This window comes from Numida meleagris, chromosome 22 (genome assembly GCF_002078875.1).
Source record: "Numida meleagris isolate 19003 breed g44 Domestic line chromosome 22, NumMel1.0, whole genome shotgun sequence".
In the NCBI taxonomy this organism is placed as follows: Eukaryota; Metazoa; Chordata; class Aves; order Galliformes; family Numididae; genus Numida; species Numida meleagris.
In genome coordinates, this window is record NC_034430.1 from 2,436,323 (window position 1) to 2,452,695 (window position 16,373).

At 48.2% G+C, this 16,373-nt stretch overlaps 1 protein-coding gene across 2 annotated transcripts; it reads right to left on the reverse strand.

Annotated features, from left to right (window-relative positions):
* Nucleotides 168-16,365, reverse strand: TMEM57 (transmembrane protein 57). Of its 2 annotated transcripts, none has more exons than XM_021375655.1 (11): nt 16,150-16,365; nt 12,207-12,348; nt 11,376-11,502; nt 9,506-9,629; nt 8,079-8,257; nt 7,288-7,783; nt 4,642-4,800; nt 4,263-4,445; nt 3,532-3,652; nt 2,395-2,569; nt 168-1,354 (listed from the first exon to the last, which is right to left on the reverse strand). In XM_021375655.1, exons 1-11 carry the CDS (start codon nt 16,227-16,229, stop codon nt 1,152-1,154), a joined length of 1,989 nt encoding a protein of 662 aa, XP_021231330.1. In that variant the 5' UTR covers nt 16,230-16,365; the 3' UTR covers nt 168-1,151. The 2 variants fall into 2 exon arrangements, with proteins under 2 accessions (XP_021231330.1, XP_021231331.1); XM_021375656.1 differs by lacking the exon at nt 16,150-16,365 and adding an exon at nt 15,771-15,830.

The following is a 16,373-nucleotide window of genomic DNA, read 5'->3' on the forward strand; positions in this document are numbered from 1 at the left end:
AAAAAATATTCAGCTCCGTTTCAATTTTCACACGGTGACAGAAATTTACATTTCTACCTGAAATTGACATTTCTATCCCCGTTTGTGTTTTCACGAGGTGACAGAGAAATGTAAATCCCGCCTGAATAAAAATAAAAATGAAAATAATAATAATAATAATAATAATAAAAAAAAAACAGAACCGCAGCTTTTATTAGCCAGCTTTACAGTCTCTTGTATACAGTACATTGCACAGCTCCGCCTTCACAACAACGCTTCCTGGGTTAATATTGTGCCTTCCGTGATGCTGTATCATCAAGGCAAGTTACAGAACACTGCTGAGTTTATATCGAAATAAACAGAAGATGTAACCTTGGTTTATAATGAACATCCAAATTACCATGTACAATTTGCAGTAGACTCTGTAATGAGCTTGATATAAAGCTAGATGACAGCGAAGGGGGGAAAAATAGTTTCAACTATCAAGTTTCCTCTTGAAATGGCATTTCCCAAGGCACTGTGAACAAGACTGTCAGCAGTTATCAATGACCAGAGACACCAATGGGAGCATAAATATTTCACACAACAACCACCGTCGTATCCTCGCCTGTTTCCTCCTTCTTTTTCCCTTAATTTTGTTTGGTCCTTGGAGGGGGCAATCAAATTATCATCCGCAACACCGTATATTCGTATTTAACACATCTATAAATCAAAGCTTTGTTAGATTATTTAACCCTTTCACTGTAAAAACAAAAGCTTGTTCCTCACTCTCTCTCAATGAATCTGATTGGCAAATTCAACTTGATTGTTTAAAAAAAAAAACAACAAAAAAACAACGGAAGAAGAAAGGGTTCAAAATCAAGCAAAGCCCTGTATTTTCAAGAGGAAACCATGCACAAGTACATAAGAAGGCAAAATTGGCTACTTGAAAACCAAGAATCGTTTTTAATGCATTGGCCAAGGAAAATAAATTGCAAAGTTCTGTGAGGTTTTCTAAAAATTTACAAGAAAAACCGATGGGCAGTTCTAGTCGATCCAGATGTTCTTTTCTCCCGTTTTTAATGACAACAAATACAGTCTCACACAATACAATTTCATCTTGGACTGCAAGAGACGCTCCCGTGTGAAGCCTTCGGCACGACCACGTCACCGGGCAAAACCAGAATTGGCATTCATTTCTTCATGGGCTGATAAACAGAGGCATTGGGATCGAGTCCAGAAGGGCTGGTCTCCACAAATTTGGAAGAGTAATGTGGGGAAACAGGACTCAGCGTGCTGGTGGCTGCGGTGTACGTTATGCTGGGCATGACTGCCATCACTTCGGCAATCTTCTGTTTTAGCTCCTTGATTTCCTGATCTTTCTGAATGATTTGCCCTGAAACAGCAAAGAGCATCGCTGAGAACCGGCTGCGCCTCCTCGCCCTCCGGTGCTCGTTCAGTGAGGAGCTGCTGAAGCCGAGCACCCAGAAGGGATTTGGCTTTCTGATACCCTACCAGCAACAGCACGCCCGGTGTAGCTGCCTGCCTGTGTCGATGAGTTATGTTCATGGAGCCACATCACACAATCAGATCTTCTATTTGATTCTGCACTGTTCGGATCCGCAACCGCACGGTGCCAAAATATGATTTTGATTCTACACTTTCGTTTGTATTCTACAACCGCCTCGTGGGGGGTTACTGAACGTGTTATTTCCCTTATTCTCAAAGCTGTCCTATTCGCACCGTTTTTCTACGCCCCCCCCCACACTGTGCACGCTCACGAAATCATTACAGCCCTTTATATAACTGCCTGAAGAGAATAAAGATTCTCATTCTACTAAAACCTTCCTACAAACAAACTCCTTCGAGGAAATTCAACAGCTACTGAACGAGAAGCTTGCTTCCTTTTGCCCCAGGGCCCGCTCAGCTAACAGCACAGCCTGGATAGGGTTTTATGCTGGCTCCATGCTCCCTCTGGTGGCACTCCAACACGGACACCTTCTCTGCTTACTGAGAGGGGGAAGTTTAAGGCAGTCCTTTTGGGTTCCCACCCCCCACTTTGGAGGATTCAGGGACAGGGGTGGCAGATGGCAGCTACTATTTTATCTTCTAGCTCTTTCAAAAGAAGCTCCCCAGCTTTGAGGAAACCGTTTATAAAAAAGGAGAAAGTCACAGGATGGCTTGGGTTGGAGGGGACCCCGAAGATTCCCCAGCTCCAACCCTCCCTGCTGCGGGCAAGGCAAACCAGCAACAATTACATTCAAACACCATCTTCGCTTCAACAACCCGGGGAAGGAAAAGAGGTCAGCTGGAGCGCTTAGTTCCACACTGACAGCGAGGTGAAAGACAAAATCCCACCGGCAGGAGAACACCGAGCTGAGCAGCGGGACGCTCTGTGCCGCGTGCTCTCAGCTGAGCCCAACCATGGCGTGTTACCTTGGGCGATCTCAAGCTGCCGTTTCGCATCTCCTAACGCAGAGAAGAGATCCAGCTTGATCCGTGTCTCTGCGCTCAGGCTGTTCTCTAAGTGCTGTGTTTTATCCTGCATGGCTGAAAGCGCTGACATTAACACCTCCGTATCCTTCTCGTTTTCCTTGTACTTCCGCAGTTCCTGCAGGAGCAATGAGGACAAATATTGTTCCTATACGTTTCACGGAGGAGATATACTGAGAAGTCTTTCCCTTCCCTACAGCGCACCATTGGGTCTGGTATTGATACAGTAAAATTAAAATGATGGTTAATTGAGGACGCTGTAACATCACCTGCAGTAATTATACGCGACCGTCACACAAGTGATTAAAGCCATATTGCACAAGGAGCAGTTACAGTGCAGTGAGCAGGTCCCATTTCCTCTGCTCCTCAGCTCCTTATTGCCTGTACCACTGAGACCTTTCACCCATCACTTCCAGCTGAGAAACTGCACAGTGCTCTTCTGGAAGCACAAAGAGCTGAGCTGTGGAATATGAAAACAGCCAGAATGGGAACAAAGCCTTTACCTGGAAGTTTAAAGCAACACTAAATACTGACTGGCTGCACTGTAAGCTATTTCAGTTGTCTGACGGGAGGGATTTCTTCATCTTCGCATGCTTCCCACATTGAACCTAGCTGATGTAAACCCAGAAATCTAGGAAAGTGAAAAGGAGGGAGCGAGTACTGTATGGAAGAGACAGTCACCTCGTGGTTGGGAATGGCTATTTCTAGATGGGTGGCATTTTTTGTCTTAAGTTCCTTACTTGCCAACAGCAACATTCAGAATGACAGAGACTGGCAACAAGCCCTCACATGGGACATATGGTGTAGTGGGGGTTATATTTTCCTCAGTCTATCCAGACCATTGGTTCAGGGAGAAAAAAAACACCCAAATCATTTGAACATTTGAGTGGTACAGAGCTGCGACCCATAACCTTTCTTATCCCCATCTTCTTACAAACCCTGATGTATTACATGCCAGAAAGACATCTGAAGAGAACAATTCTTGAAGGTGTTGACTGCCTCTTGTGCAGATCCAGCAGTCTCAAGGGTTTGAAAGCACTCACTGTGATGCCGATCGAAGCCCCGGCGCTTTCTTGTTACCTGAACTTTCATTTCTAGATCTCGTATCTGATCTTCTTTCAGCTTGATGTCAATGGTTAGCTTCTTGCACTCTGTCTCCAGCTCTCGGATACGATTCCGTAAAGTTTCGGTACACTCTCCTCTGCAGGAAAAGCATTAAAAGAGAAGACAGCGAATAAAAGAAGGAGGCTGTCAGTCTGGGATTGCTTATTACATGAGAAGTACTGTAAGTATTGAAGAATAAGAAAAGAAAGGAAACTTTGTTTTTTCAGTGAGAGATTTTCCTTATGGCAACAGTGGAAGACTCCAAAGAGTTGCCCAGTTTTACACCTCAAGGACTGGGAAGTTGCTTGGAACGTTTACGAAGGACGGAGAACGGAAAAGCTGAAATAATGATTTTTAGACATTTGCATCATTGAAATCATCGACACTTGCACCATATTTTCATGCTGAAAACCATTCCATCTCACACCTGTATTAATAGTGGAATATCACCGCGCTGAGCACTGGCACTCACTGGCTGTAGCAGAATATTTTTGAGGGTTTGAGATAAAGACCATTGTGGCCAAGGTCAAAACCTTGAATCACAGTCCCTGCGTGAAAGGGGAGATTTCTGTTTTGAGAGGACTGACCCATGCAGGGCACAACAGCTCTCTGCCAGCACACTCACTGTACAGCCAACAATTTAGAGTGCATTGATCACTTGAGACATTTTCTGGAGCCGATAATCCTTCCCGGGTAGAACCAAGTACCTTGTAGCAGCAGCAAATGCAACAGCACGCGCAGCAGTGGCTTCTTCCAACTTCTTTCTCTTCTTTTCTTCCATTAATTGTTTTTCTACAAAGGCTCTTGCCTCTTGCTCTGCCTTTAGTTTCTTCTCCAGCTGGCTGATCATTTGCTTGTCTTTTTGTTTCATTTGTACAGTGTTGTGCAATCTGGAAGGTAACAGGGATGGGATTTAGCACAGGTTTTCATTTACTAAAAATAAATTGCTCTCACTAGCCCCAAGCGAGTCCTGCTTTCTTGCAAGCAAGCACCTCATCCTTTGTGAAGACTTCAACACAACATTTCCCCCTCTAGCAAACTACAGCCATCAGCAACCAATGCACACAGCTTTGCAGAAGCACATACTTGTTCTGGAGCAGTTCGTTTTCCTGCCGGAGCTGTCCGATTTCAGACCGAATTCCCCGCTCTGTGTTACTCAAAGAACTGATCTGGCTGCGCAGCTCCTGTTCAATCTGCCTGCTTGCTTGCAGGTCAGCCTTTAACTTTTTAATGTCTTGTTCCAGCCTAAGACAGACAATTTTAAAAGATAATATTCACTTTAAAAGACTGTATCTCCCCGTTACCCAAAGGTTCCGGCGCATCAGATAATCAACTCCAAAACGATGCCTCCCTTTGCTGAATAATCTTCTAGGTAACTCTACACACACAGCTCTATGTACAGCCATGCACACACTCCATAACCCCCACAGGAATTCTGTTCACCTCCAGGCACTGCAGCACTGTGGAACACCCGATGGAATGATCTCCTTCCCTCCAAGCAGAAATGAAACTGATAAGGCTGAGAAACCCCCAGGGCTGACGGGTGACCACAAGAACCAACTTTTTTTTTGCTTTTCTCACCCAATTCAGATTGTGTTAGCGATCCTGAATTCTCACTAAACACGGCTGGGTTTTTCCCTTGAAGTACAAGATGTACATGTATTACGTTACCCATAATTCAGGAGTCGGTAAATTTAGTTTCAATTCCTCCTGAACTGAGAGAATCTTCTGTACGCTTAATTGCAGCTTTAGCAAGTCATGCAAGCTTATTCATTACGATATTTTCACCTCAAATGCGTTAAATAAAGGCACCAGCTTGTAACGAGAGGCCCCCAGCTCACCTTCAGGTTCCCCACGTTTGAAATAAGATAGCTGTCTCTTAAAATAAGAAATTAAAAATGCAACATACATGCATGCACACATGGGAAAAAAAAAATCATAGTGGGCGAACAGTAATAGCACTAAACAAATGAACAATTCGTACTGAAGACGACAAGTTATTGTGACACCTCGTGCTCTGTTGTAGGGGGAAAAGAGCTTGCAGGCAGGACCAGGGGTTCACTGAGCCACGCAGCCAGCACGCACAAAAGCCAACAGTGGGAAATCCATCGGCTGATGCCATCAAGTCACCGTGTGCTGCTCCTCGGGGGACAGCAGCTCCATCTCATCTCCCAGTGAGCAGCAAACCTTACTGCTCCGAGGGAGAGAGAGGGTGCAGGAAACCTCAGCTGCTGTGGATCAGCACTGGGTTGGTGTTAACACATAAAAGCTGTGTGTGTAAATCACGTGCACACACTTCGTATCGGCACGGATCCGTACGGAATTTCAGCGTCATCCCTACAAGAACGCGGTGAGTGTGACAATGAGACAGCACGAAAGCGTCCTCCCTGTGTGAGTTCGGAAGCCAGTAATCCATCACAACGTAAGGACCGAACGTTTCCTGCCTGCTTTCTCTCATTAAGACATCAGATCTGCCAAAAGGAGTGGTACTTCATTAAAAAAAAGCCTGTTTCCCCTAAAAAACAAAAGCACACTTCTTGCATTCCCTGGTGTTAGCCACGCGCTCGTCTTCAGCCCCCAAATTTTCTGCTGTAAAAGAGCAAGTTGAAGCTCTTCTCTGTATACAGAGTCAACACCAATTGCTTTCAGTTTGCCAATACCAGAACCCCAGGTGTGCTTTTTTTTTTCTTATTGCATCGCTGCATATCGTTACCGATCTCAGTGATGAAATCAATGACTGAGCAGTCCCCTCCAAGATGCATCACTTCCCCCAGTGCCTTGGGGAATGCAACCAAGCTCAGGCTGCTCCTTCCAGCTGTCGATAAGTGACCGATGAATCGCGCATCGCTTCGTTGGCTCAGCTCCATCATCACCTGGCTACAAAAACTAAACTTCTGGATGACCCAGGGTGCTTTGCTAAGACTCCTGCTTTTTCTTGTGTTCTCTCGTGGCCCCGTCTGTTGGTGTGAGCCCCTCCTGCCAATGTGAGCACGCAGCACCGCGGTTCTCCTGCTGTCGGTGCCGTGCCATTGCTAGCAGCTCCTCGGGGCACGCTTCAGCTGAGTGGACACCTGGATGTGACCTCTCCCATCTTCACAGCTTACCAGGCAGCTCTGTTAAAGCGCTGTGGCCTGCATTTAAGCTGGTACGTTAGCAGTTACGCACACAGCGAGCTCCAGTTATCGCTTCAAGGAGTCGGAGGGCAGCTGACACTTTGTGAATTCAAATTGTGAATCGAAAGCAAAAGCCAAACATTTCAGGGGGGAAAAAAAAAAAAAAGAGACGCCACCACCAAACGAGAAACCAAAACCTGCCCAGGCACCACCGAACCCCTCTGAATTCCCTGGAGACATAAAGGTCACCCAGGAATGTTCGCCAAGAACATATCCACGGAGCTCTGCAATCATCACTCTCCACGTCTTCCTCACACCTCTCGTGCAACGACTGTCACAGCTGCTGGGGAGGCAGGCGAGGACCACGTCCTGAGGGACACAGGAAGCTGTCTGCTGAAGGCTGCGTGGCGAACTGGAGGCAAAAGTTGGGAACAGAACCCGAGCGGACTGGCTCCTGCCTATCTTATCCCATTACAAGACAGCTCTGTCCTCCTTATGAGCTCAGAAATTACATTTTCCTTCGAAGACCAACCAAGAAAATAAAACCCAACCAAACCCCAAACGCATCCGATGCCTGGCACCAAGAGAGGCTGTGACACGACATTCAAATGGAACTCACCTCACCAACGCGTCTGGTTTGCTGAGCTGGTTATTAGGAATACAATTTTCCATTAAGTCCTTATGTGCACTCGGGCTCTTGCTTGGACATTTCTGTTTTTTCTCATTTTTAGTGGACGCTGAAGGGATGCTCCCATTGGTCGCACTGTGACTACGAGGGGAGGAGTTCACAACTCCGCTGACGTTTTTGTAATTTTTGGATGAGGCAGTGCATGAGTCCTCTTTTAAGAGGTTTTCTGTACTTCCTACGAGGTCGTTATTTAATCTTTTACTATTGATATGGTTTTCCATATATTCAATTTCTTGTATTTTAGAGTCTACGGGTTGCAAAATGTTGTTATTTATTCCAAGGTTGTGCTTCTTGGCATCCTTGTCCTTTTCTTTCCCTTTTTCTCTATATTCTAGCTCTGGCAACGTTGCAGACAATTTTTTATTTGTTGGAATGCCTCCGTTGTGCTGCAAAAGTATTGAGGAATCCATCTCAGATAATCCTTTGGCTGCAACACCAAAATAATAATAATAAAAAAAGATTAGTTCGTTAAAATCAATCAATATTATGACACAAAGAAAAACGATCAAGCCTACAACCATCTCCTCTACGGAAGGCAATCGTTCAGAGTCTGCTTAGCAAAAATAAAGCCCGTCAGCGAAAAGAAAACTGACCCAAACCCAACAAGACCCAGCCCAGAGCAAACAGAAAGTTTATTTCGGCCTCTTCTAGGATCACAGCGGATGAAAGCAGCAGAAATTCGAGGTGCTGGGAGCAAACACGAAGCGGGGGGTGCAGCTCACCTTCCTCCGCCTCCCTCTCCTGCCGCTGCAGCATCTGCTGCTCCGGGGGCAGCGCTTGCTGCAGGAGCTGCATGTAGAACTCGTTCTCTTTCTGCACTTCCTTTTGTTTTCTTAAACGCATTTTGTAGCTGACGTAGCTTTTAAAGCCAAAGCCCAAACTGACGACGGGGTAGCCGATGCTATGGGGGGGGGGGGAGGGGGGGAAAAGAAAGAGCGACTTTATTATTCCGAATGTAAATTAATAGATTGCAAAGCTGTGAGGGCATCTGAGTTACAGTTTCTCACAGAGTGATGCACAGAACTTTTTTTTGCTGTGCTACAGTTAAAAAAAGGTGGAGACTTTGTTACCGAGCTACGGTTTGTTACAGAGATTTACTGTAAGCTAAATGATTATAACGGTGCAACTGCACCGTGCATAGCAGTGCCAGCTGCTGGACAAGCACAAGATGCAACTGTGCATCTCTTCAGGAGGTAACAGCCAGCTACAACCCGGGTTAGGTCCTAAAGGACCATGCAGACATCCCCATATAAAAATACATTGTCTTTGGCAAGCATTGTAACAAACCACCAGGAATCTGCATTTTGAACACTAAGGTGTCCTACATGGAGGGGAAACTCCCATGGAGATGAGTGCATTAACCATGGAAGTCTTCCCGCTCTTTGCTCACTAACAGCACCGTGCAATCTGCATTTCTAAGCATGCTTCCAGAACGCAAGCACCATTTGCATATGCATCTGCCAATGCTCCCTTTGTGATGCTGAGCAAAGCCAGCTGTAGCTCCAGTTTGAAAACCCCGATGACAAGCTGAGATGTCTGCATCTCATTCAGCAACAGAAAGACTTTTCTTCACAGTTCCTGAACTGCTTTTGTAACCTGATGCAGAATTCGCTTCGTGTTTAAGGGATTTGTTTGCCCAGTGTGGACAACAGAAATGAAAATGACAGATGCCTAATTAATGAGGGCTGCTTCACAGGGAACTGGACCAAACGCTCCGAGAACAAAAGAGGACACGCGTTAAACCCAGCACAGCCTTGTGGCACACTACAAACTCTATGGCATAGCAGTGCACCTCTTCCTCCTGAAGAAGAATGGGACAGAAGTATTCTTCATTAGAGAAAACCTTCTTAATGGAATGCACGAATTACGAGTGAAAATATTTTCATGTTACTTTTGCCTTCCACTCGTTACCAAGGTACAGGATTTGCAAATGGATGGCAAGAACTCCCCAAAATATCACAAACGTCTTCAGGACAACCTCACTTGGTTAACGTGTCACACACGTTATGGATGGAATGCTTAAGGACAGCTGTGAGAGGGAGAATCAAACGGCCAAACCCTGAACCAACATCCAAAGCCCTGGATATCCATCCCTCTGGTGGAATAACAAGTGTTTAATCATAAAGGTTAATGAGCAAAGGAGACTTACCAGTGTGCTGCGAAGGGACGACAAAGGTCCACGTGGAAGTTCTTTAAGTCTTTAAATCTAATTGCTGCTTCGATATAAACAAAAAGTATCCACAGTGATACTGTTGGTAGACACACACCCCTCTCTGTTGAGGGGAGAGAGGGAAGGAGAGACAAAGGAAAAGAGAGAGAAACGCCTCAGTACCATCCCACAAGCAGCAGACATTCTGAAGTCATTTTTAAAAGCTTCCAAAAGGCAAGAGGCAATTCTCAGACATTTATGAGTAGAACTGAAAGAGGTTGGGTTTTTTTTTTTTTTTTGCTCGGTGAAGTATCTCGGATGTCTTTAAACGAAAGCGGTTCTGAGCGTTCGTCTCCTTATCTTGTTTGATTGCTTTTACAAGGCACCAGTGAGAAACAGCAGAGGTGGAGCTAGCGGCAGAGCGCGGCACAGCGCCGTATATAGACCAGGAACGCGAGTGGAAGGAGCTGCAGAAGATGAGCTCATGTTACAGCTCCCAACCTCGGAGCCAGCGCTGCTTCCCCACCCCGAGTTCAGGATCCGCTGGGCCCAGCAGCGAGCAGAGGGCTCCGGGAACATCCTCCCTCCTCGTGGCAGAGGAACGGAGGGCACCGCACGGATCCCCCTCCCCAGCAGCCAAGCAAAGCGAAGCTCTCAGTCCTCTTGGCCAATGGAAGCCACCACTGCTGACTGTGTTACTGCTGCTGTGGAATTCCACCACTCAGTTACAGCTCCGCGCCCCACACTCCACGAAGCTCTTGGCTACACGCTGATGTCAACGTCCTGTGTGCTTATTTGGAAACAGGTCTCCAGTTTGGAGCTATGGGTGCTATTTTGAGGCCCTGATGCTATTTGCTTTGCTCTATCTACTATGCTCTCTACTTTGGTCTCTCTTGAACCGCTTTCTTCTACACAGATCAGAAAGCTATGGTAAAATCCCTCCGCTACAAGGGACCCAATGTTTCCAGTAGGTAGATACGCCACCTAAAAAGATCACCCCTTCCTCAAAAAACAAAAAGAAGAGCAAATTCCCATCAACTTAAATAAGCATTAAAGAAAGATTAATTCCCAAGCTCGCAGGGAAGCAAAATATAAGCAGAGCTCAATAGCTGAAGTTTGACCTGACCCATCAGGTTTTGCCTCGGCTTTGAGAACAACTTCAGATAACGCTTCAACATCTCAATACAACCCTAAAAATAAACCCAGGGTTGTTGTTTTTTTGTTGTTTTTTTTTTTAACCTATTTTATATTGGGCAGCAACTGGTTCACAGTCTTTTCCGTGAACTCCCACACTGCCATTATTACAAATGACTAACGTGTCAGGGAGATGAGCGCTTTCACCGGCAAGCTGAGAAGCGATCCGTGCTATCCTGCAAACTCCCATCATCTGACTGCAAGAATAAGGCAAAAGTATTGCAAAGCTCCCAGACACCAAGGTCCTGGGGAACAAAAAGCTGCTTTTAAGCAAAGCAAGCTGTCTTCCTAAATTAAAACAATGTATGGCGATATCCCAATTAAACAGTGTTTTAGTTGAGCAGTGGGAAGGGTGTCACATTGTTTCAGAGTCCTTGCATTTGCTCAGTGTTTGTTGAGCTGGTGCAGGAGTGCTCTGAAGTCAGGCATTCCTGCTCACAGACCTTCAGTTCCAGCAGTTAATCATTAAGTGATGATTAATCACGAGATGTGCGCAGGGAGATGATATCAGGAGCACGTGAGCATACTAAGGATAACAAAAAGAACATTACTTACCCGTAACAAATGTGTATTAAAGCAAATGTGGTAACAAATAGGAGAGGGGTTCTGCATCTTATTAAGAATTGTAAGATATATATTCAAACCAGTATGTTTTAGTTAAAGAGCAGTGACCTACCTGTGTGCCAGACATACTGTACCCACACATATGTGCTGGCAGCAAAGAACAGCCATTGTATTGGTATGAAGAGCAGACATATGATATTCGATGTGAATGCTACACAAACAAAAAATACTGAAAAAGCCTAAAAAAAAAAAAGGAGGGTGGGGGGAAAGAAGAGCGTGTCAGTTTATTCCAGCAAACATCACCATGTCCAGCATAGAAAAACGAGTGTTATTTATCATCAGGGTGAGGAAATCCTTGCACCATTAGGGCTGGGAGAGATCACTAGCATCACCCAGTCCAAGCAAACGGAGCAGCCTGGCTGATGGAAGCACAGATCTGTCCGATCACGAGACAACACGAACAACCTGAGACTATCTGTGCCCCGGCCACTCCTCCTGCAAGTCTCCAAACTGCCACATTTACACCTCATTTTGTTTGAAGATCACTGACACACAGTGTTGATGTAGTGTTATCAGTACTAGACTCGACTAAAAACAAAAGTCAGCAGCGTCACTTACTCTCCCCAGGTGGTAAATATTTAAACAGGCGAGGGTTTACAGAAAGCCCTAATATAGGGGATCTGAACAAATCCCCTAATCTCAGGAATTCAAACACTATCTGCCTCCAGCCAATGATTTGATAGCAATGCGTTACACTTCCACTAGCCACCAATTAAAGAGGCAATGTGAGAAGGAAGAGACTTGAGCACGAGTCACCTCGCCACTCAGAAACTCCTGTGGAAGTGAGCATCAGTGCCACTAGACAGGCTGTAAAACACGGACACCACCCTGGCACCTCACAGGAGCTCCCCACAAAGGGACAGCAGTTCTGTGCCGCACTCACCAAGCCCTGGTATCTGAAGGAATCGTAAACGCTCCTGATGAAGAGCCAGAAGGGCCACAGATACTCAAATCTGAACTCCAGGACAAAGTCTGCTAACAGCACCAGCGCCCACACCACCAGGAACTTCAGGTACAGGAACGTACTGTGAAGAGAGAAAGAAGAGTGATTTCAGTCAGCGTTTCCAATACAAAGAATGAAAAAAAAAAAAAGCCAACCACCATATGAACTTCTCAACTTCTTTTTTTTTTTTTAAATTAATTAAAAATTCAAGAATAAAAACGGCAGGTCGCTGCGATACAGGAGAGATTTCATACGAGACAATTTGACAAGGGGCTGTCTCCCACTAAAACCGAGCCTCGTCTCACAAAGCTGACCGCGTTCAACTGCATTTATTGCTGGACGAGCAAAGGAGGCGGCGTGCTGCCCCGACCAGACGCTCAGCCACAAGCTCCCTTGTGCTTTGCAGTGCGTTTGTACAAAGCAAAGCCTGGCAAACAGGGACGCTGCCACAGCTGCGGAGCTCCTCTTCTGGTCTGCACTCCCCCAATCCTCGGGGCTGAGACGTTTCTGCTCCCCCCTCCTCACACCGCAGATGTTCGCCCATTGTCCGCGCTGAACGCAAACGGCGTCGCCAAGAAATGAAGGTATATTTTAAGCCTGTAACTACAGCACTTGGGAAGAGTGTTTGGATGCTGAGCTGTCAAAGGGGTATATTTGATAATATCGACGTTCAAATAAATATAACCATTTAGGAAAAGGAAAAAAAAAAAAGGGTGTATCTGCAGCACGCTGCAGCTGGCAGGGATCCTCAGGAGGAAGGCGCACAGATCCCGACCACAAAGGCACGCTGCGCACCGACACCCTCCAAATGAGGTTATGTGAATAAAACCACGGCCCAAACGTAGCAGCAGCCCCCTCCCTCTCCCTGCTTTGTACCAGCCATTCCCAGAGTCCCCCCAGATGCTGCTTCCCCTCCCAGTGCCTCTCTATTGTCCCTGCCGTGCCATACGCTGACACACAGCCCAGATCGCCGCGCTGCTGCATGACTCCACACCCCCTCGGTGCTCACAGTTCTGACACCCACCCGCACCCCTGGGTGCATCCACACACTGCTCACACTGCTCATAGCTGCTCACAGCTGCTGTGTCAGTGCCCTCCCTTGGAGCTCACAGCCTCAGGTAGAAGTGCCCTCCAACCTCACGTTCCACGATGCCAACTCTTCCTGAGTTTGCTCCCAGCGCAGAGGGAGGAAGGCTGCACGGTGAGACTCGCTGCGAAGAAATGCCTAAAACCCGGGCAATTCATCTCCTGACCGGCACCCAGAATGCTGGAGGAGGTGGACTCTTTTTTTGGGGGAGCGCAGGGATAAGACGAGGGGGAACGGCCTTACAGCAAAAGGGGGGAACTGAGGTCAGATGCGAGCAGGAGCTTCTTTACTCAGAGCTCACACAGCAACAAAATGGAACGGAGCACGGGTGGGAAGGGTCATCCCCTGCTGCTCCACCACCGCCCACCTCCGAGGTGCACTGGAAAGCATGGAAGTCTCCAGCATCAGAAAGCTGCATGACACGTACCACGGGGGTTTACACAACAGAGGGCATTTAAATGCCAGCTAAATTAGATTTGAGAACTGAAGCTGAGTGAAAGCCATAAAGACATCGCTGTTGCTTTGCTGCAGACTCCGGGGAACTCTGAGAAGAGAATCCTTTTCCCCAAAATTTTTCCTCCAAATTGCTACCAGTGGGACTGAGTGGAGACCGCGCAAGCAGCGGCAGCGCTGGAACAGAGGGGTTTGAAAAGCATCAAGGATGAGGAGTGGGAGCCAAGCAGCACCAAGTCAACTTGACTTGCTTCAACAACAACAAGCTGCCATGAATACCTCAATTAACAACCCAAGCCCTAGTGCACGCGCAGTGTCACAGAGAAAAGATGCTAACTGTAAAATGCTGGCAAACAGAGAGCTGAAAAGGGATAACAGCAAAGTTCTGAATGTAAGCTGTGGAAATAACAAGAGATCTTCCGAGCATAACAAATAACAAGAGATCTTCCCACTCACCAACCCTTGGCTGGTTTTGGAGACCTGCTGGAAGCACGGTTATGTCTTAAGGATCACAGCATCCCTTGCACAGGTGATACCTCTAGACAGCTCAAGTCTTCATCACGCTCTGCACCCAACATTAGCTTGGGATTCTGCAGGTTTCTGCAGGACAAGAAGCGACGGGACCCAAGAATGCAAAAAGCAGCTTCAGGGATTGGGAGGGCAGGTGCTGGGTGCTTGCTGGGGAAGACTGGTTGCCACGAAGGGCTGAGGGCAGCTGCTCCCATCTCCTCAGTGCTGCAGCTCTCAGCTACGCTCACACCGCGATGAGGGGCAGCTGTGAGCAGCTCTGCACCGAACCACTGGTGCAAGGGTGGGAAGATTGGTCCTCAATTAAAAAGCAAACACGAATCCTGCAAGATTCAAGTGTGCTCATCAGGCTGTTTGCTCAGCCTAGCTGCTCTGTTAGTATCGCTGCGATGCTGCCTCCTGATAACTGTATTTACTGGGTTTGTGTAAGCTGATGGCAGCAATTAAGATAAGTTGAGTAAATAGCTACAGTGACCAGAGTAATTTTAATGATTTGGAATTCTATCTTTAGAGAGACACGACCTGAACGTAACATCTCTGAGTTATGGGGAGAAAGTGGAGGGAAAAAAGTATAACAGAAGAAAAGAGAGAGTATAAAGAAACAAGGAAAGGAGCTCCCAATCCAAGAGGGAAGTGCCCCCCAGCCCCATTTCCAGCCCTGCAGACTGGTTCCTCTTCTCCTTCTGTGGCACAACGCTTTGAAGTCACTGACTACTTCTGCTTATCAAAGCCCAAAGCGAAACGAAGGCTGAAAATCCCATTTCTGGAACAAAGCATTCCAGGAGAAGCTAGCACACGCAGCCTGACGTCTCCAATAAGTTTTCATGTAACAGCTCTGCGTGCTGCTCCGGCCACGCTCGCTCCCTGCTCTGCCCACCCTTCCCTGCTCTCCCCCTTCCCACCCTGTCTCCTCCACGCAATGGGCAGCTCACAATTCCCACTACTGACAGTCAAATGACTTTACAAAGCCCAGCCATCTCCCATAACAGCTTCCAAGCAATGGATGCCATCGCTTTGACAACCCAAGCGCTGCCTTCTCAACAACCGGAGCCTAAAACAAGACGCTCCCTTCTCTCAAGCGGAGACCCATTACAAGGCAAGCAGTGCATCGCAACAACCGCCGTACTCCAAGCTCACCGTCCCCTGCCTTCCTCCTGCAAAGCCAGCACCTGCAGCGTGCAACTTTGCCCCACGTTTCCACTGACTGCACAGCACCCACTGCTGGGCCGCAGGCAGAAGCGGCACGCTGCCCTCGCTAGAACTTTCAGAAGTCAGGTTTTTTTTTATAGATTTGATACAATCCTAAAGGCTGGAAACACCACTAAGCCCACCCAGCCCAACCACCGCCCTGAGCGCGTCCCTCAGTGCCACATCCCTCCTTTTCTTGAACCCCTCCAGCGACGGTGACCCCCACCCCCGCCCCGGCAGCCCCGTACCGCCGCATCGCCGCTCTTCCTGAGCGGACGTTTCCCCTCGGAACAACGGGACCGGCCCGGGGCGCAGCGCGAGGCCGCCACCCCTCGTCCCACCGCCGTTACCTGGGGGCGGAGGGACCCCCCCTCGCCTCGCCGTCCTCTCGGGGACCCGCGGGCCTCGACCCCGCGGAGCAGCCGGGCCTCCCCGCGCCCAGCAGCGCCGCCGCTCCCCGCGCCCCACGTGCGGCCGAGCTGCGGGGCGGGGCGGCGCGGCGGCGGCGGGCGCCATGTCGTGCGCGGCCCGGTGACAGGGCGGGGGCGGGGCGCGGCCGGGCCGGGGGCCGCGGGGATCCCGGCGGTGCTCCCCCCCCCCCAACCCCGTCCCCCGGACGCTCGCTACCTGCCGTAGATGCCCTCGGCGATGCGGTTCCGCTTGAGCGGCCGCCGCAGCTTGCTGCAGTCCGCGCTCCGCCGCTTCATCCTCCCGCCGCCTCCGGCCCGGCCCCGCGCCGCCCCGCTCACGGCAGCACCATGCGGCCCGCGGGTCCGTCGCGCGGCGCCGCTGCCGTCGTTGTTCTTTTTGGTGTTGTTGTGGGGTTTTTTTTTTTTTCCTTTTTTTTTTTT

Excerpts from the sequence above, each read along its gene's own strand:
- TMEM57 (XM_021375655.1), bottom strand. The coding sequence starts at position 16,229 with ATGAAGCGGCGGAGCGCGGACTGCAGCAAGCTGCGGCGGCCGCTCAAG. Across the intron at positions 11,503-12,206 it reads CCTTCAGATACCAGGGCTTG|GCTTTTTCAGTATTTTTTGT; the intron begins GTGAGTGCGGCA and ends TTTTTTTTTTAG. Across the intron at positions 7,784-8,078 it reads GGAGAGGGAGGCGGAGGAAG|CCAAAGGATTATCTGAGATG; the intron begins GTGAGCTGCACC and ends TTGGTGTTGCAG.